This window comes from Polychytrium aggregatum (genome assembly GCF_025602895.1).
Source record: "Polychytrium aggregatum strain JEL109 chromosome Unknown BJ171scaffold_16, whole genome shotgun sequence".
NCBI classification, from domain to species: domain Eukaryota; kingdom Fungi; phylum Chytridiomycota; class Chytridiomycetes; order Polychytriales; genus Polychytrium; species Polychytrium aggregatum.
The window spans coordinates 92,700-111,819 of NW_026516218.1; the positions used below are offsets into that span (position 1 = coordinate 92,700).

The window sequence follows — 19,120 nt, forward strand, 5'->3', positions numbered from 1 at the left end:
ATGGCTGTTGTCTCAATCCCGCTCTCCGCGACAAGATCCAGGCCACCGTCGCAGCCATGACCCAGATCCAGTTCGAGGCATCCAGGCTGCTCAACCTGCACATCCTCCGGTGCATCGAGCAGGATCTTCCCGTCCCCGTCATCTCCAAGTCCACCCCTGCATTCATCCGTCAATGCTTCAAGATCGTCCAGGACGGTGCCCTCTCCCCGACCGGGGACACCAAGAAATACAACGAGCATCTGGTCGCTTCCTTTCGCGACTACCAGACCACTCGGCACGCAGACCTGCCTCCGGCCCCTCGTCTGCCTGATGGTGCTCACAGTCAGCTTCTCACACTGGCTGTCAATGCCTATGCCACCAACTGCACCACCCACCTCGACCTGGCCTACTGGCGACTCCTTCGCCGCTTCTGCGCTGCCGTCTTCCCAGCCAACAAGCACAAGCACGAAGCCATCGAGGCCTGTCTTGAGCTCTTCGAGAAACCAGGGCAGACTCCACCCAAGGCCGATCTCGAGTTCCTCTATCCCGACTTTGGCCACGTCCTGGACGAGTTTCGGTACAGCAGCGACCAGGACCGCTTCCGGGCCCTCCATCGCCTCTCACACCATGTGGGAATCCTCGCCCGAGACAAGATGGTCGACAATGTCCACAAGTGGATCGACTGTGACATGCCCGCCCTCCGAGTCACCGAGCTGCAGCGCCAGGCCAAGCTGGACGAGCTCACTGCCAGAGGCATTCCCTCCGACGACAAGAGGTTCACCACGGCCAAGTCGGAGCTCGGCACCACCAAGTCCAAGATCAACAAGCTGGCCGCTCGACTCAACTGGGCACTCAAGCAGCTCGCTCTCGACACTCCTCCGGCCGTGTGCACGATAGTTCCTCTATGCACTGCAAGGGCCAAGTACATCAAGATTGACACCGTCACTCTCTGGCAACTCCTTGACACCGAACATCGTCTTGGACTCACCAGGGACATGCTCAAGGAAGAAGGTGAGGACGGTGTCAACAACCAGGATCGTCTCTGGCGCAGTTGCTTCAAGCTGCGTAGTTCCCTCTTCCAAGAGCGGGACGTGAACAAGAAGCTGTTCAACTACGAGATCAGCACCGATGGCATTGGATGCACCATCGGTCTCGTCAAGTTTGTGCCTCGAACCGATCGCACCGAGACCATCGAGCCTCCTCCGACTGCCGAGCAGCGTATCCAGGCCCACATCGGCGACCCAGACCCCAACCGCACCACTTGGATTGGCATCGATCCTGGAGTCGGCTCCATCTTCACGGCGGTCATCCAAGCACCGGGCCACCAAGACGAGGTGGTCTCATTCTCCAATGGCCACTACCAGCAAATGTGTGGCCATACGTCCAACACCAAGTGGCACAACACCATGAAGTATCGACTCAGCATCGAGACCTGGATGTCGACCACTCCCTCGCCCAAGGTGTCGTCCTCGGAAGCTTTCAAGGTCCATCTCACCCATGTCCTGCGACCGGAGCTGCGAGTGCAGCTCGACTTCCACCTTGGCAAGAAGGCCCGTCACCATCGCTTCACAGGCCACAAGAGGCGCCAAGTGGCCGTCGACAAGATGTGCAAGGCCGTCCTGAAGCACGCCCCGATACGGACTGATGTGGTGATCGCCTTTGGCAATGCATCATGGCGACAGGGCAAGGGCTATGCATCCAGCCCTCGGAGGCAGCGGTTTGCTCGGTACTTTGAGCAGTTCGAGCACCACCGACGCCGTCCCAATCACCATCATGGAAGCGTCAAGGTGGCCTCGACGAACGAGTTCAACACCTCACAGGTGTGCACCAAGTGCCTGGAGCCAGTTCGGTTGGAAGGACTCGATGCGCCCAGTGTTGCGAATTCCCACTTTGTCAGGAGCTGCAAGAATCCCAGCTGCCGGACAGTGTGGAATCGCGACGTCAATACGGCGCGCAACATGATCACAGTATGCAGGTCGATTGTGGAGATCGGAGAGCGACCGGCGGTCTTCACTCGGAGGCTGCCAAAGTGATCTGTTTTATTTCTTGTGGCTTTGCTTGACGCAAGCACAGCACATACTACATGTTCATGGAAACGGCTATATTGTCCCGTTTTTTTCTGAATAAAGTGTAAGAGCACCCTCAGTGCCAAAGCCTGTGGCGAGCAAAGCCGAATACTTTCCAACAGAGCAGTTCGGTAGCATCCAAGTGAAGGCCGTGAGTCGCTCTCTGGTCGCCACAGTCACCGTGGATACGAAGGTCATGGTACTCTTGAGTAGATCAAAGATACGACTTTGCCCAGGCCGTGGATGACGGTAGCGTCGCAGTGCAGCGATGCAGATATCGAGAGCGCTGTGCTTGTTCACGAATGTAAGGAGTGGGTGTGAGTATTCAGATGCGACAAGTGTGTATTCAGATGCCACAAGTGTGTATTCAAATGCGACAAGTGTGAGTTCAGATGCCACAAGTGTGTATTCAGATGCGACAAGTGTGTATTCAAATGCGACAAGTGTGAGTTCAGATGCCACAAAAGCACCGGCCCTGGCTCAAACCAGGGTGTCCCGCCTCCTATCCAGTTTCCTCGCCAGGTTCGCTGTCCCCTATTTCCCCTGTTCTCGCTGCATCAACTCCCCACACACATCCAGATTTCATGACCACCTTTCGGGCCACATGCTCATCGACTACTCGGTTGCAGAGCTGGTTGGGACGAGCCAAGGGCTGGTTTCGTTCGCCACGCTCCTCACCATGCTTGCGACGAACCAATGGCGGCTCCAACACGACGCCCGCAATCTCGTCCAGCTCATGGTCTATCTCGACTGCTTGGCGTTTGTGCCCTTCTATCTGTCCCTCTACTACTCGACGCTCTCGCCCAGTGACTCGTACGGCTGCACGCTCGTTTGGCTCAACTGGATGTCGGATGTGCTGTGGAGCCTCAAGGTGCGTCTGGGTCTCTTCCTTGGCGATGTGAACGAGAGGGAGCGGGGGTTGCTGAGATGATGTGGCTTCGGGAACTCGATGCCGATTTGCACGAACGAATGCAGTAGACCCCCATGATAGAACACGTCCGTGCAAGTTATCAGTCCACCCCACCCGAGTCATTCGTCTACTCGCCCGACTCGCTCAAGACATCCACCTCACTTGAGCTACTGATCCAAGCAGAGGCCAGCACGCCGTTCCTGACAGCTACTCTGCCGACCCATCTGCCGACCCCATCTGCACAGGACTGCTTCCGAACGGCCTTCATTGCTCGGAAAATCCTGGTCCTAACCACTAGGTGGAGTCTCCAGATGCAGTGCACGGGCTATCTGATGTGCGGCGCGACCTCATATGCAATCCAGCAGTACCTCATCAGCACTATTTACGATCTCTCAAGTAAGCGGCGCGGAGGACCATTCCGACCTCATTTGCGTGCTGGCTTCTCCACCAGCCTGAGTCGCCGCGAACGCTTGGATTTCCTTGCCCCTCTGGGACGTCCCCGCTCGCGCCGTCAGGATTATCGTCTGGTCTATTGCCTGACTGTCGATTATCTACACGGCGAACGTATAGGCACATGCACCCTTGCCGATGCGATTGTGCCGTCGATGTATACGCTGCAGGTCTACTGGCTGCTTGTTTGGTCCACGGCTGGAGTCGTCCTGCTGTTGATCATGACGGGTCGCATCTACCCACAAGCAAAGGTGGAGGCGCCCACAGAAACCATGGGGTTGTTCGTCGAAGGGACGAGTCCGTTTGGACATGCCGAAAGCCACTCGGCCCTCACACCCGAGCACTCGACCGTTGAGACCAAGCGCGAGCATATGCAACTGTTTGGGGCCTGTGCCCTCAGTGTGCTCGTCTATGCGCTGGTGTTTGCCGACTTGGCGACCCAGAGCGATCTCGGTGGATACGCAAGTATACTCCTGGCGCTGGGTAAGGGCAGGCAGAGTAGTGTGCGGGATGTCCAGAGTGCGCGGCGTGTGCAGCGTGTGCAGAGTAGCATCGTAAGAGAGAATCAAGGCAGAGTGGGTACTGCTCTGGCCAGCTGGCCACAATGATCTCCCTCCCACAATGATATCCCTCCCACAATGATCTCCCTCTCACCGCCCTCATCTAACAGTTCCCACGACGGACCCATGCTCCATTCCCAGCCCAGAACATCATACTCCTCAGCGAGATCCGGCAGCAGCCACCAGAAGCCTCGTCCGAGGCCATGCAGGCTCCACCCAAGATCAACAGCACGCCGGAGATCCAGCCATTCTGAAGGCAGCGGTGCCTGTGGCCCGGGTTGCCCGATGCCAGGTGGGGCCACGTCCATGTGCATCCGTGGGTTTGCCGTGAGCCCATGGACCCAAAGCGAATACTACCGAGATTGAATCTGTGGACTCGCGGTGGGCTCGTGGTGGTGGACGTTGTTGGAGCTGGAGCCGTAGACATGCCGGACATGCTGGACACTCTGGATCATCTCGGCGGTGCTCGGCTGGCGTCGGTCGATACCTCTGGGCTGGTGTGCCGAAGAGAGCGCAGCTCCTTGCCTGCTTTGTCTCGACAAGCCGCACCAACCCCCCGCTCTGTTGGCTTGTGGTTGTCCCTGAAACATGCGCTGGTCTCGTTTGAGGTGGTCTCGTTTGAGGTGGTCTCGTTCGCGATGGTCTCGTTTGCGATGGTCTCGTTTGAGGTGGTCTCGTTTGAGGTGGTCTAGTTTGAGATGGCAGTCGATGCTCCGAGTTGCTGTCTCGGAGTGCCGCACCGTTGCGTATCGCCGTTGCGAGTCCTTTGGGCACTCCTCTGGACGATCCTTTGTCGCTCGCCGCTCTCCCCGATCGGCTTGCTCGCAGTCACCGCCGTCACTCTCGCTGCCCCTTCCGACGTCAGTCGCACCAGCGCGGCTGCGCTCGTCCTGGCCGACGGCCGCGCCGGGATCGTCGCCGGTCAAAAGCACTGTCCCTCAGGGCCGGCCTTTTGTCGTCTGCTCCGAGCCCAGGCCTGCCGACGGAACCTCCCCATCTCGATCTGCCTTGCCCAAGCCCCCTCCCCCAAGCCCAAAGTAAGCAGTCTGGGGCCCTTTGGGGGGCCCTCGTGGCTGGCGGCGGCCGATGTCGCTATCGTGTTATGCTATGTCGCTGGAGTTGCCGATGGTGCCGATGCTGCTGTCGATGTTGCCGATGTTGCTGCCGATGTTGGTGCTGTCGATGTCGCTGTGAGCTGCTTGGGACCGATACTGTACGGCACGAGTGTTATTTCTTTTGGCCCGATGCAGCTGCTGGTGCACATCCCTTTCTTTTATGCTTCATCCGGGGCTTCTTGTTTCAATCTGCATGCCGCCCCTCCCTTCCGCCTGTCCCGGCGGCTCGGCGGGCGACAGAGTTCCTGCCCCGTCCGGTGATCTCATCTCGCTTCTTTGCCGCTGCGTGTCCTATAAATGGATCGTTGCCATCCGTCCCACAGGCCGAAAAGATGCTCCGAGTGCCGACCCTGCGATCTCTCCCGCGATCCAACCTGCTGCTCGCTCGCTCCGTCGCAACGATGACCTCCAGTGCGTAATCCTGTCCGCCATCCCGCTCGCTATCTCTCCAGATTAGCCTGCTCGCTGCGCTGATTCGTCCCCTGTCCTGCGCTGCTGTCGATCGGGCTTGCCAGCCGCGACCAGTTGCCTGCAGCTGGTCTCTGTTGCGGCCGCAGTCTCCGCCAGTGTCCATCCCGTCCTGGCGCACAGCCTGCATCCGATACCCCGAGCCACCCGATGATGTCGGTTGGGTCAGCTCGTGCTGCTGGCTGGCCGTCATGTGGGGGTTTGGTCCGGGCTCGCTCGCACAAGCGACTGCACCCTGGTTGGGCCCCACAGCAATCGTCAGCCGGCTCGCTCGTCTATATAGAGCCCTCTTCGCTGCCGACCATCGACTTTGCTATCACACCCTGGCTCTCTCGGCGCCACCCTCGTCTTCCTCTTCCCGCACCCGGCAGCAGCTGCCCCTGTTTCGTGTGTTTCTGATCCCAGGTCCCGCTCTCTCTGTTCGTCGCCAACCCGCTCCCAACAATGACCATCCAACGAACAGACAAGGTTCTTCAGGTTTCCAAGCTCAACCCCAACGTGGTCAATGTTGAGTACGCTGTCCGCGGTGAGCTCGCTATCCGTGCCGAGCAGCTGAAGGAGGTAAGTCGTTTGCCCCGCTTGCATTTCCTGTGGCCAATCTCTCCAAGTGCTGGACTGTGTCAGCTCACCAGCAGCTCTCTCTCGCTCTCTTCTTTGCCATGCATCGCGGTGTCCCTTTGACCTGCCTCCAGCAACTCGCCAGCACCCCCGGTTCGCTGCCCTTCAAGACCATCACCAACTGCAACATCGGCAACCCCCAGCAGCTCGAGCAGAAGCCCATCACCTTCTTCCGGCAGGTGTGTCCATCGTTGTCGCTGCGGCTTCTTTGCCCAGCCAGCCTGTTACGCCATCCTCTTTGCGCCAGACGATGCCAACCACAGCATCGCTCCTCGTCCGTGTGCTGGCTGAGATCGGGGTTCCGTTGCTGTTGCTATTGTATGGGGGGCGTTGTTGGCGACGGGGCTGCATTATCGCCAATCTGCCAGAGGCGATCCGGTGTCCGATGGACATTGCCGCACGCGTTCTCTGATCCTGTCCATGGCTTGCGTCTTCTGCCCTCTCCCCCACCCATCCCCCACCGACGTGCAGGTTGCTTCCCTGGTCGACTACCCGGATCTGCTCAAGCCCGAAAACGCCCAGATCACCTCGCAGCTCTTCAAGCCCGATGCCGTCGACAGAGCCCGCACTCTGCTCGCTGCCATGGGCGGCTCCTCTGGCGCCTATTCTCACTCCAAGGGCATCCCGCTCATCCGCAAGCATGTTGCCGACTTTATCGAGGAGCGAGATGGATACCCCGCCAACCCCGAGCACATTTTCCTGACCGCCGGCGCCAGTCCTGGTGTCCAGCTCGTTCTCCAGACCCTGATCCAGAACAGCAACGTTGGCGTGAGTGTCGCGGGTCGATTCGTCCCGTTCGCATGCCGAGCACCACCGCATCCCCACCGCCTTTGCCTCTGCTGCTTTGGCTTTCATGCCCCTTGGATGTGGCCAAAGACACTAATCCAAAACTCGACTTCAGATCATGATCCCGATTCCCCAGTACCCACTTTACACTGCCTCCATCGCCCTCTTCAACGGCAAGGCTGTCCCATACTACCTCGACGAGTCTGCCGAGACCTTTGGTCTGGATGTACGTTGTCCAACTGGGCCCAAAGTGCACTGCATAATATCATGGATCTCGCCCGCCATGCTAACCCGACTGCGCCTGCAGATTGTCGAGCTCAAGAGATCCATCCAGGAGGCCCGCAACAGCGGCGTCGATGTCCGTGCTCTCTGTGTCATCAACCCCGGCAACCCCACTGGCCAAGTCCTGACTGAGGAGAGCATGAAGGATGTGGGTATCCACCAACTATATCTGCTGCTTCCGGCCAATCCCGTTTACTCAGCACTGCCATCTTGAGCAACGGCGGTCTCTTGGCGCTTTGGATCCTTACGTCCCTCTTGTCACAGATCATTCGTTTCTGCCACGAAGAAAAGCTTGTGCTCCTCGCCGACGAGGTGTACCAGACCAACATCTACCTCTCCACCCTCCCCTTCCACTCGTTCAAGAAGGTCCTGAAGAGGTAACATTCCCTCGACTGCCTGCGTGTATGCATGCCATCGAGCGTTGTGGTCCTGATGGAGCCTGGCCCTTTGGAGTTGCCGACCATTGGTTCCTGACCCCTTGACCTTTCCCTTGTGCCCTCCCCACCAGCCTCGGCCCCGCTTACGAGGGGCTTGAGCTCATCTCGTTCAACAGTGTTTCCAAAGGCATGGTTGGCGAATGCGGCCGCCGTGGTGGATACTTTGAGTGCACCGGTGCGTATGCGAGCGTTTGGCAAGATGGCAGTATGGCCTGCTGTGTCGAATTGCGAATCGATCTGCGATGGAGCGGCACCATTTTGCGACCTGCACGATGCACACTGGCACCTTGCTCACGCAGTCTACTCCACGGTCCGTGCCCGTCACAGGCGTCAGCGATGACATCATCGACATGTTCTACAAGGTTGCCTCGGTCTCGCTGTGTCCTCCTGTGCAGGGACAGGTCATGGTAGGTGTCGAGCAGAGAGCGTGGCGGTGGTTTGGTGTAGGTCGGTTCTGTGCCGGCACGACTGACTGCTACGCCGGTCGATCACTGGCGTGGACATATCTCGCGATGATGGTGCATAGTCGCAGCATATGCCTGTGCCGACCCGACTCTCGCGGCTATGGGTTTCGCGGCATCGTCCTTGCTGACTCTCGGCTAAATCAACTTGTCGCCTAGGTCGATCTCACCGTGAGGCCTCCCAAGAAGGGCGATCCGTCGTACCCTGAATACCGTGCTGAAATCGATGCCATCTATGGTATGTCTCGGTCATACTGGGTCTCTCGATTTGGGATTGCCAACGACACCATGGTTCTGTCGGTTGTGTCGCGTGCGGCACGGACAGCCGATATCTACAGCGCATGATGCGGACTGATGTTTCCATGTGTATTCGGAATGCAGAGTCGTTGAAGCGAAGAGCCACCAAGCTTGCTGCTGCCTTCAACTCGCTCGAGGGTGTCATTTGCCCTCCTGCCCAGGGCGCCATGTACCTGTTCCCCCGCATCGTTCTCCCCCAGGGCGCCATCGATGCTGCCCAGAAAGCCGGCAAGCAGCCTGATGCGCTGTACTGCATGGAGATGCTGAACGCCACCGGCGTGGTAAGTTTGAGACGTGTTGGTGGTCGGTGGTCGGTGGTCGGTGGTCGGTGGTCGGTGGTCGGTGGTCGGTGCTGGTCCGTGATGCTGCCTCTCCAGTCGTATCTGTCGCTGACTCGTATGCCGCATCATCCATCCTCCAGTGCATGGTTCCCGGATCCGGATTCTGCCAGAGGGAAGGTACCTGGCACTTCCGTTCGACTTTCCTGCCCCCCGAGAACCAGCTGGATAGCTTCATCGACAGTGTTGCCCACTTCCACAACAGCTTTGTCAAGAAGTACAGCAACTAATGTCCCATGCGCGGCGCTCCCAGAGTGCTGACACTTTGATGCAGCACCACCCCCCGTGGCTTATCCAGCGGGATTCCACAGTCGGCGGGTCATGTCACTGCCATTGCTCCCCCCACCTGTTTCTTGAATATACATATTTCCCACTGCAGCCGACCGTCCTGCGAGCCATATGGATCTATCCACTGAAAGGGAGGGTGGTGTGTGTTGCTGTCCGCTGCGAATCTGCTCGAGGCGCTGGGCAGGCCTGAGTCGCCGTGGGCTCGACGAGTATCCGATTCCTGGTTGCCACGAGGCATTCTCAAAGGCAACCGGCAATAGGTCGGTCTCCGTGGACATGCGTTGGTCATGGGTGTGTATTTGGGTCCCAGAAAACAACGACAGCCCCGACTCAAAACAGGGCGTCCGGCTTCGTAATGGGCATAAAGAGGAGGGGGGGGCGGATGAAGCCAACATATGCGGAATGCAAGTTGTGGATGGTGGTGAGGGCGAGAGGGGCGGAGGGGGCAAAAGGAGGGAAGGCGAGTCAAGCTCGATCCATTCTGCCCACCCCTCCGCCAGCTGAGAAGAAATGGAGGTCGGAGAGTGACGCAGCGGAAGTGGGAGGTGGATCCACGAGGCCCGCCACCTCAAGGCTTGAATCGGTGCTCCGAGTCGAACGGGTTCCAGCTGTGGACGACCGGATCCTCGTTGCTGATGACGGGGCGGCCTGATCGGCTCTTGGTGGGGCCGCGGCTCGAGGTTCCCAGCAGCGTCGAGATCTTTTCATAAACGGCACTGGCGGGGAAGCGCTTCAGCGGGAAGCGCTTCTCGATGCCGTTGGCGTAGACGGCCACGACCTCGGGCGGGTTGCTGACCCGGGGCTGGACGGCAAACTCGACGTACTTGTATTTCTGTGCCAGCGATGTGAGCCGTGTCTTGATGAACTCGACGGTGCCCTTGGAGTCGCCGCCGTAGCCCATGCGCGGATGATCGTAATAGATGTGCAGCTTGAGCAGTTGCGGAACAAAGGCTCCAGAGCCGTTGCGGGTTCGCGAGCCCAGATCCTGGTAGTGGTTGAGAATGAGATTAGGATTGGGATTAGGGTTGGGATTGAGATTAGGACTGAGAAAGGAGAAGTGGCAATTGGGCATTGGGCATCGGTAGGCGATCCGCGCCATTAGGCTGTGGCATTGGCGACGAGATCGGTCATAGCAGGCAAGGATTGAGCGTCGATCGCTGGGGCACTACTGCGATTGCACCGTTCGCAATGCTCGCGATCATGGCGGAGTCGGCTGCCGTCGCAATATACGCCAGCGACGACCGATCTCGATCGCCCATATGCTGATCCCTCCATCCAATTTTGATGCTGCCAGGTCCTCTTCGACGTTGTGCTGTGTTGTATTTGGCTGCGTCGTCCTCGGATGTGGGTCTCCGTCTTGTGTCGGTTTCTCTCGCTCTCATACTCCCGCCGTTTCACTCATTCCCTTCCCCCCCCCATCCACTCCCTTCCACCGGGCTGAGATTGGTAAAGGCGATGTGCCTTGGGTTCATTGGCGTACCTTCTCGGGAATAAGATTTTTCTTGAGACCGGCCTCGGCCAGTCGCTCAATGTACTTTAGCGGTGCAAAGCGCATGGTGTATGTGTGGAGGATCGACCCGATGATCTGGTGTTGTGTATTTGTGTGTGCTTGCTCGACTGTTAGATTGCTCGATTGCTGGATTGCTGGATTGCTGGATTGCTCGATCGCGTGGATGCAGATGTCCTCTATGAGCAGTAAGCGGGGCACCCTCAAGAGCAAGTGATTCCACAGGACGGATTGGTGCTGGTTCACTTGGCTGTCCCCAGGAAAACGCAAAACAGAGAGAGAGAAAAAAAAAGATGGATCGGTCATGTGTTTGCCGGGCGACACAGAACGGACGAGGCCCCCTGCGAGAAGGTCCTCGCTTGAACGAGGGCGTCCCCTCGTCTCGCGCGTTGTGGTCTGGTCTCGGCAACCCGCTGCTTCATGGCCTCATGCGGCGGCTTCGAGCCCAGCAAACTCATGGCAAAGTGTGTGGGAGAGATGCAGATCGACAGACGCAGGCTGAATAACAAGCCACCGACGAGCACAGAGTCAGCACTGGTGCATTTGGCTGTGCCGCATCTGATTTCCATGGTGTATTCGTTCGAGCGGCAACCAGTGAATCTGTATCCAGCTCGCTCCCACGCCATCAGGGAAGAGAGGAGCTGTACTTCCAGTGGCGTTCCGGAAAAAACCCCTCAGGGACAATGTCGCCTTTTCTTTGGTATCAGAGGCCTGGATCCTGCTGATCATCTGCAGACTGCTGTGGGCCTTGCAGCCTTGCGACTGCTTCCCGTCCTGGCAGGCAATCGGTTAGCTTCTTTGGGTTGTGAGCATCATTTGAATGCACTCGGTCGATTTCCTGTAATATCTCGACATCAAGATAGCCGAGTCGAGTGACTCAATCCACCTGCATTCTGCTTGGGCATGCCATTTGTTCATGACGGGGGGGGTGTATTCAGGATCCAGAAAAACAGCGACAACTCGGACCCCGAAACAGAGTGTCCCGTTTCAGTTTTGGGTACGCTCTACATCTTCAGAGCGAGCCCGATTGCAGCCCGATGCTGGTCGTCGGTCTTGCGGCCAATCGTCTCCAGTGACTTGTGCGCAACGAGCGTGCGTGTGTCGCCAGCGGGCAGCACAAACCAAATGGTATCGAATGCCACTTTAAACTTGCTCTCGACAACGTCCCAGCCGACCTCCACGACAGTGCCTTGGGCCTTGAACCACAGTTTCAGCACTGTCGATGGGGCGTCGATCGATTCGCCGTCGTCCTCTACCAGTGTAAACTCGCCAAAGGACGTGTCGGCCTCGGGTGACGGGAAGATCCAGACGGTTCGTTCGGTGTCTTGCTCGACTTGAATGGGGCGGGTCACTCGGCCAAGGGGAACTAGCGACCCAGAGCGAGCAAACAAGGCCCCGTGCTGCTCCAGAGGGACCTGGACAACAGCATTCGTACCGCTGGCGTAGGTCTTGCCACTCCAGACATCGAACCAGACCTGGCCGTGCTCCAGTCGAGGCAAGTACACCGATGATTCCCGCTGTCCCTCGGTGCAGACCGACGACACCAACAGAGCCGGCCCGAGCATAAAGTTGAACGACTCGTCCCAGCAGCTGGGGTCCTGGGCAAAGTCGAAGATCAGTGGACGGATCACAGGGCGGCCGGTCTTGTGGGTCTCGACATGGAGCGAGTAGAGGTAAGGAATCAGGCGGTAGCGGAAGCGTATGGCGTCGCGGATGATGTGAGTGACCTGGGGGAGTCAGACGCACCAGAGTGGTTAATTCGGGAATGCGATGCTCAAGGAGACCAGGACTCGAGCATTGTGGAATTCAGATGGGATACAGGGACCAGCTGGCGAGGCATATCAGGGCGACCAGTGGCATCGTGGGGCACTACTTTGGAGAGGACAGCAGCGACCGCGGCACCCAGATACAGCATGCGCACCGTATTTCCCCACGCCAAGCGCTGTGCATCCAATAACATGCAAATCCAGCATGTCTTACCTCGGGGTACATCCACGGCTCCGTCACGCCTTCTTGTTTCCACGAATGGATGCAGAAGCGAGGATGGAAGATGCCATTCTGGACCCAGCGAACCAGCAGCTCTGGCCCAGGCTGGGGCCCGCAGAATCCTCCGACATCGTGACCATACCCCATCGGCAGAGCCGAGAGCCCGCAGCTCAGTCCCATGGGGATGTTGTGCTTGAGCGTGTGCCAGCTTGTGGCATTGTCGCCGGACCAGGTTTGGACGGCGTAGCGCTGGACGCCAGGACAGCTCGAGCGGGTGATGAGAAAGGGTCTTCGAGACGGAGCGTGCTCGACCATGGCTTCGAATGATGCCGCCGCCATGAGCAGAGTCTGCAGGGGCCGGCCGGTCTCGCCCACAGTGAGGCGTCGGTCAGCGGAGCCGCCGGCGCGCAGAGCGACATAATCGCCATCGTCTGGGAGGGCAAACTCGTTGTTGTCATTCCAGATGCCGACGATACCCAGATCGAGCAAGCTGCGCACACCGGCTTTCCAGATGTCGAGAGCGCCTTTGCTGGTGAAGTCAAAGTAGCTTCCGAGGCCCGAGTCGCCTGCTCCGGAGCTCCAGAGTCGTGTTTCGGCCGGGCCACTGCCCTGTGAATTGCAACCGATCAGCGACACTCAGCGGCATCCGCGACGCCAAGTTGGTCCACATTGACGCAGTCGATGCCATGCAGTCGGTGCCAGGTCGCCAACGCCTCGATTGCAAATGAGTTTGAGACGAACACTCCGAACACTCTGAACACTCCGAACACTCCGAACACTCTGAACACTCTGAACATTCCGAACACACGGTATCGCTGGTGGAATGGCGGCCGGAGGCCACGGCTTACCGAGTGATGCGTGATATAGGCCCCGCTCTCCTTGCCCGACTGATAATCAGGATGGTTCTTCAGAAACCATGGCTTGACGTTGGCAGCGATACGGATACCGTGCTTCAGCATGGTTTGCACCATTCCTCTAGGGCCCGGGAAGCGACGACTGTGTGTGATGAGTGGCATTTGAGTCGATTGGACAAGAATTCTCATTCTGGATGAAAGGCACAGTCGCATCCAGAATGCCAATGCTGTCAATCGAGACAGGAGCCGGGGCAGGACTTACTTGTTCCAGGTAAAGACATTCCGACATCCATCCGATGGGCTCACTGGATCGAGGGTGGTTCCAGGGGTGTTGGGTGTCGTCATTGCCAGTTGATGGAGCGCCGAGGCGGGATTCAGGACAGGGTTCATGGCAAGTATGTTGCGGTTGAACATACGCAGACGAGAGCGGTCAGAACTAGCCAGTGGGCCAGCGCAACATGACAGGCGGCAGACGGAGCGTGGCAATGCATGAGTCTGAGTCGTTCTATTCACAGTCGTTCTGGTCGGCCAAAGCACATGGAAACGCACCGGTGTATCCAGATGATAGGTGCATCAGATCGCAAGGAATGTCGTGCTCCTGGCATTTGCGCGGAAAGTCCTCCAGGAGAGCTTGGGCGTTCTCGGCATCGGCGTATCCCATCGAGCTGGCGAGATAGCCCAAGGCAAAGCGAGGGATCAGGGCCGGTCTCCCAACCAGCTGGGCGTATCGCTCGACAACGTTTTGGAGGGCTGGCTGGGTCGGTGCGGCGCTGTGGGCAGCGCCAGAAATGACGTAGTAGTCGAGCGGTCCGTAGTCGGACCGATACACATTGTAGGAGCCCCAAAAGGCGTCGATCTCGCTGCCAAAGTCGATGGCGCCGGCACTCAGGTTGTCGTAGTAGAGGCCAAAGGCAAAGGGATCCTGGTGTGGGGTGCGGGCTTGCTGGTCGTGATCGAGGAGCATGGTGATGTAGAAGGGACAGACCTTGTAGAGCGGGTCGGTAGACTCGGCATTGTAGCCCAAGGCGTCCATGTCCTCGAGGCGGAAGCGCTTGCCGTTGAGGGCCAGCGGGCCGGAATGCTCGCCGAGGCCGAAATAGCGGTGGATCGGGTTGCGCTTGGTGTAGTGATAGACGCCTCCATCCAGGCTGCGTTCGAACGGATAGCCGCGGAAGGCCAGATCTTCGAGGAATGGGGTGTCGCCGCCCGAGCGAGACAGATCGAACCATCGAAGAGTCAGATCGCCGTGGTGGAGGGTGCATTCGACGCGAATGAGATCGGTCGAGAGGCTTGCAGTCCTGCCGGATACGATGGCGGCCTCATGGCGAGTTGGCTTTGGGCAGGGAAACAGATCGCCAAGCTGGGTGCGCGGAAGGCCAGGGGCGGTTCGAGAGGACTTGACGGATGCCCCGGCTTGGGGAACAGGCAATCCGTTGACGACAAAGGTCGGGCTGGACGAGTCGGCACGGCTGGTTGGGGGGAAGTGGGTGACCCGCACGAGGTGGTGGTCGAGAACCTGGACGGTCACGACGCTGCCTTCGGGGTTGCTGAAGACCAGCTTGCCGGGGTCGGGGTCGGCAGCGAGGCCAAAGTTTCCAGGGATGACTTGCTTCATGGAGAATTAGTGCGAACGACAGGAAGGCCGACGGTGCAGTCTCGGCGGCGGCAGATCAAGGCAGACGGAGTTGGATCAAGGGAGATCGAGTCGGATCCCGGCTTGCATGTCGCCGATGGCATTGCGCGGCGGTCATGCTCAAATCGGAGCCGCGCGGCCCGCCGAGGCCGAAGGTCATCGTTTCGTCCCGTTGAGAGCTTCTCGCGCATTCTGCAGCACTTCCACCGCTCTTAGGAGACCGGGGATGAGCTTCCGTCCTGCTGCGTTGCGAATGCGCAAAGCCAGGGAACGCTGCTCTGGGTCGCGTGGCGTGCCAGCGGCCATGATGCTGGGTCGGAGGTGGCGCTGCAGTCTCGTCACCCGCTCGGAGAGTGCATCGTTCATGCTGCCGCTGATACGACGAGAGATTCAGACCGCTGCCGAGTTGGGAGCTCGATATGAGGACAATACATCATCAGATCGGATGGAACGATGGCAGGAGGGTACATGGAACGATGACAGGAAAACACATGGAACAGTGGAAGGAGAACACATGGAGCAATGGAAGGAGAACACACCCAGCGAACACAAGCAACTTTCTCCCCCTCACCAACATGAGCACATGGAGCGTACCTCCAACCAGTAGGAAAGAACGTCCCCCCCCCAGCCAGCGCGGAAAGAGCATTCCCAGGCGGCAATGCTTCTGGCGACAATCCATCATGCGCCGCCCGTCCACAAGCGCTGAGACCCACTCCCCCCCCGTCACCGGTGCACCAGCCCGACCAGGCTTTTGGATAGACAGCGAGCGCCTCTGCGCCTGGGTCAGCGGGCGCAGAGGCAGCCGGCCGCCAAGTGCTGGCGCAGACCGGCGGGACACGGAAGCGCATTCGGCAACGGCAACGGCAACGGCCACGACGGCCCGAGACAAGCGAATGGAAGCGATGGTCCTTCGATGCACCTGTACGCCGTTGGTGCGGCCAGCTGACAAGCAATCAGCAAACAATCCAGCAGACACTCCAGCAGACAATCCGATTCACCAATCCATCCAGTTGTCGTGATGTCCCACGGGCCGACCACCGCTTTCATGGCCGCGCGCTCCTCGGCCAGCGGCGCGCCCGGCCAGTCGCAAAATTCCCGAGGGCCTCGCCCGCCGCCCACGCCCGCGGCGGCTCAGTGCGGGCGCCGCGAGGGCGTCTGGGCGCTGTGGGCGGGCGTCTCCCAGCCGGCGCGGCTTCGGCGGCCTCGCGTCGGCTGTGGGCCACAAAGGACATCTGCCACGGCGCCTCCTGGCCCAGCGCCGATCTGCCATGGCGAGACGCAATTGGCAACAGCAACGACAACGGCAGCAGCAGCAGCAGCAGCAGCAGCAGCAGCAGCAGCAGCAGCAACAACGACAACAGCAATGCCAATGTCAATGATATTGATAACCCCCCCCCGCGGTGATATTACAATCCGGGCGATATCGCAGCCCAAGGCCGGTACAAGTGCTGGAGAACAATCCTCCATCGCGCATCAGTCCATCGAGCCGATCCCATCCACCGATCCCATCCCGTCCCATCCCGTCCTGTCTCGCCCTGCGACACCGCCCGCGGCGCTCTCGGCTCGCGTTCGCAGTCGGCACTCGGCGCCTTGATGGCTGTCGCTGCTGCTCGCCGTTGTTGGCGCTGCGTCGGCGCCGCTGCCGTGTTCCCGCTGGCTACCCCCATTGTCCTGCACGGCCTTCCCACTGCCCGCACTTCCATATAAGCCGACCCCAGGCCTGCTCCTCCCCGCTGTCTTCGTTCCTTCCCAAGGCTCAGCTCCGTCGTCTCAACTTACCCTCTGCTGTCGTCTGGGCCCTCGCTTCTGAACGTCGCCTGTGTCTTTGGGAATCCTCTTACAACCAGCCACTACTCTCTGTTTGCTCAGTCTCTATCCAACTACCTTCCACTCACCCGCTCATCCCTCCCGTCCGCCATGCACACTTACCTGTGGACCTCTGCCGTGCTTCTTGCCGCCGTCGCCCCCTCGGTTACCGCCGTCAATCAGCTGGCTGTCCTCCAAGCCAGTACCGCCGCCGCCGGAACCGCCATTCCCAACTTCAACCTCAACCAGTTCCCCGTCTCCAACTCTCAGTTCTGCCGCCAGATCTTCCAGGAAAACCGTGCCGTCCAGGCCTCCAATGGCTCCCAGATCAAGACGGGCGCCTGCTCATCCACGCCCATGGGACAGATCCCCACCTTCAACAACATGGTCTCCACTCTGATCACCAACCCCGTTGCCGGTGCGACCCTCAACGCTGCCGTCGACAACACCGTCACCATCGATCTCCTCAACATGGCCACTGGTTTCTTCGATGGTCCGTATCCCCCTGATGTGTTTGCTGGTGCTGGAGCCAGGGCTGTGTCGAGTTGATTGCACCCGGCCCTGGCACCATGACAGCATCATCGAGCCACTGCCTGGTGATTGCAACTTCGCGTCGCGCATCAGCTGCGCCTCTTCCAGTGTGTCCATGTACTCATCTCCGCCAACTGCTCCCCATGCCCCCGCCCCGTTCACTTGCGCAGATCCCCAGCAGCAGTACTACATCTTCCCCCAGTCCCTTAACAACCAGGGCAACATTCAGGGACACAACCACATCACCATCCAGACCCTTGCCGTCAACGCCGCCCCTGATCCGCGTGCCTTTGTCTTCTTCAAGGGTCTGAACCAAGCCTCGCCCGATGGTCGTACTCTCTCCGTGACCGTCCCGGCCGGTACCTTCAAGGTCAACGGTGTCCACCGAATCTGCTCTCTGGCGGGTACCTTCTCTCATCAACCTGTGGTTATGCCCGTCGCTCAGCGTGGTGCCCAGGTGAGCCCCATTGCCCAATGTGCCTCCCGTCTGCATTCACACAGCGTAAAAAGTGCCATGTACAGCGGCTGGACTGTCACTGGTGCTGATATATTCCTTTCGCAAATAGGATGACTGTATTCGTATCATTGTTAAAAATGCTGGAGGCAACACCGGCAACAACAACGGTAACAACAACAACAATGGCAACAACAACAACAACGGTAACAATGGCAACAACGGTAACAATGGCAACAACGGTAACAATGGCAACAACGGTAACAATGGCAACAACGGTAACAATGGCAACAACGGTAACAATGGCAAGAATGGCAACAACGGCCGCAACGGAGGACGAGGTCGTGGCAACGGCCAGAACAATGGCCAGAATGGCCAGAACAATGGCCGCAACGGCCAGAACAACGGCCAGAACGGTCAGAACGGTCAAAACAATGGTCGCAATGGCCAGAACAACGGTCGCAACGGCCAGAACAACGGTCGCAACGGTCAAAACGGCCAGAATGGTCAGAACAACGGCCAGAATGGCCAGAACAATGGCCGCAACGGTCAGAACGGTCAAAACAATGGTCGCAATGGCCAGAACAACGGCCAGAACGGTCAGAACGGTCAGAACGGCCAGAACAACGGTCGCAACGGTCAAAACGGCCAGAATGGTCAGAACAACGGCCAGAATGGTCAGAACAACGGCCAGAATGGTCAGAACAACGGTCAGAACGGTCAGAACGGTCAAAACAATGGTCGCAATGGCCAGAACAACGGTCGCAACGGCCAGAACGGCCAGAAGGGTCAGAACGGCCAGAACAATGGTCGCAATGGCCAGAACAACGGTCGCAACGGCCAGAACGGTCAGAACGGCCAGAACAACGGTCGCAACGGTCAAAACGGCCAGAATGGTCAGAACAACGGCCAGAATGGCCAGAACAATGGCCGCAACGGTCAGAACGGTCAAAACAATGGTCGCAATGGCCAGAACAACGGCCAGAACGGTCAGAACGGTCAGAACGGCCAGAACAACGGTCGCAACGGTCAAAACGGCCAGAATGGTCAGAACAACGGTCAGAACGGTCAGAACGGTCAGAACGGTCAGAACGGTCAGAACGGTCAGAACGGTCAGAACGGTCAGAACGGTCAGAACAACGGTCGCAACGGTCAAAACGGCCAGAATGGCCAGAACAACGGCCAGAGATTTAGTCAGAACGGCCAAGATCAGTTCACCAGCAACTTTGCCCAATCCAACCAAGGCAACTCTGCTGACAACTCTGGCAGCTTCTCTGGCGACTTTAGCGGCAGC

At 58.8% G+C, this 19,120-nt stretch overlaps 5 protein-coding genes across 5 annotated transcripts; 3 read left to right on the top strand and 2 right to left on the bottom strand.

Moving 5' to 3' along the window:
- Window positions 1–2,605: 2,605 nt before the first annotated feature.
- Window positions 2,606–4,599, top strand: BJ171DRAFT_81067 (uncharacterized protein). Its single transcript, XM_053115898.1, has 4 exons — window positions 2,606–2,916; window positions 3,201–3,351; window positions 3,526–3,888; window positions 4,107–4,599. Exons 1-4 carry the CDS (start codon window positions 2,650–2,652, stop codon window positions 4,217–4,219), a joined length of 894 nt encoding a protein of 297 aa, XP_052967064.1. The 5' UTR covers window positions 2,606–2,649; the 3' UTR covers window positions 4,220–4,599.
- Window positions 4,600–5,515: 916 nt separating this feature from the next.
- On the top strand, window positions 5,516–9,145 carry BJ171DRAFT_502597 (pyridoxal phosphate-dependent transferase). Its single transcript, XM_053110772.1, has 11 exons — window positions 5,516–6,109; window positions 6,241–6,345; window positions 6,638–6,934; window positions 7,068–7,178; window positions 7,260–7,382; window positions 7,499–7,611; window positions 7,743–7,846; window positions 7,999–8,078; window positions 8,292–8,370; window positions 8,514–8,710; window positions 8,851–9,145. The coding sequence occupies exons 1-11, from the start codon at window positions 5,993–5,995 to the stop codon at window positions 8,995–8,997; spliced, it is 1,473 nt and encodes a 490-aa protein (XP_052967065.1). The 5' UTR covers window positions 5,516–5,992; the 3' UTR covers window positions 8,998–9,145.
- A 187-nt stretch (window positions 9,146–9,332) lies between these two features.
- BJ171DRAFT_502600 (uncharacterized protein) lies at window positions 9,333–10,821 on the bottom strand. Its single transcript, XM_053110773.1, has 2 exons — window positions 10,536–10,821; window positions 9,333–10,040 (listed from the first exon to the last, which is right to left on the bottom strand). The coding sequence occupies exons 1-2, from the start codon at window positions 10,608–10,610 to the stop codon at window positions 9,624–9,626; spliced, it is 492 nt and encodes a 163-aa protein (XP_052967066.1). The 5' UTR covers window positions 10,611–10,821; the 3' UTR covers window positions 9,333–9,623.
- Window positions 10,822–11,502: 681 nt separating this feature from the next.
- On the bottom strand, window positions 11,503–15,104 carry BJ171DRAFT_81090 (glycosyl hydrolases family 31-domain-containing protein). The gene is made up of 5 exons (XM_053115899.1): window positions 13,952–15,104; window positions 13,665–13,707; window positions 13,397–13,544; window positions 12,543–13,157; window positions 11,503–12,289 (listed from the first exon to the last, which is right to left on the bottom strand). The coding sequence occupies exons 1-5, from the start codon at window positions 15,015–15,017 to the stop codon at window positions 11,567–11,569; spliced, it is 2,595 nt and encodes an 864-aa protein (XP_052967067.1). The 5' UTR covers window positions 15,018–15,104; the 3' UTR covers window positions 11,503–11,566.
- A 1,848-nt stretch (window positions 15,105–16,952) lies between these two features.
- On the top strand, window positions 16,953–17,962 carry BJ171DRAFT_423587 (uncharacterized protein; the record flags this gene model as incomplete). Its single annotated transcript, XM_053107607.1, has 3 exons — window positions 16,953–17,334; window positions 17,543–17,829; window positions 17,939–17,962. Coding segments are annotated over 3 exons (693 nt in total), but the record flags the coding sequence as incomplete, so codon positions are not given.
- Window positions 17,963–19,120: the final 1,158 nt, after the last annotated feature.

Coding starts and splice junctions, on each gene's coding strand:
- BJ171DRAFT_81067 (XM_053115898.1), top strand. CDS start 2,650: ATGCTCATCGACTACTCGGTTGCAGAGCTGGTTGGGACGAGCCAAGGG. Junction 2,917..3,200: donor ATGTGCTGTGGAGCCTCAAG/GTGCGTCTGGGT, acceptor CCATCTGCACAG/GACTGCTTCCGAACGGCCTT. Junction 3,352..3,525: donor CACTATTTACGATCTCTCAA/GTAAGCGGCGCG, acceptor GCGAACGTATAG/GCACATGCACCCTTGCCGAT.
- BJ171DRAFT_81090 (XM_053115899.1), bottom strand. CDS start 15,017: ATGAAGCAAGTCATCCCTGGAAACTTTGGCCTCGCTGCCGACCCCGAC. Junction 13,545..13,664: donor AATGTCTTTACCTGGAACAA/GTAAGTCCTGCC, acceptor CATCACACACAG/TCGTCGCTTCCCGGGCCCTA. Junction 13,158..13,396: donor CCTATATCACGCATCACTCG/GTAAGCCGTGGC, acceptor TGCAATTCACAG/GGCAGTGGCCCGGCCGAAAC.
- BJ171DRAFT_502600 (XM_053110773.1), bottom strand. CDS start 10,610: ATGCGCTTTGCACCGCTAAAGTACATTGAGCGACTGGCCGAGGCCGGT. Junction 10,041..10,535: donor AAAATCTTATTCCCGAGAAG/GTACGCCAATGA, acceptor AACCACTACCAG/GATCTGGGCTCGCGAACCCG.
- BJ171DRAFT_502597 (XM_053110772.1), top strand. CDS start 5,993: ATGACCATCCAACGAACAGACAAGGTTCTTCAGGTTTCCAAGCTCAAC. Junction 7,612..7,742: donor TTCAAGAAGGTCCTGAAGAG/GTAACATTCCCT, acceptor CCTCCCCACCAG/CCTCGGCCCCGCTTACGAGG. Junction 8,371..8,513: donor TGAAATCGATGCCATCTATG/GTATGTCTCGGT, acceptor TTCGGAATGCAG/AGTCGTTGAAGCGAAGAGCC.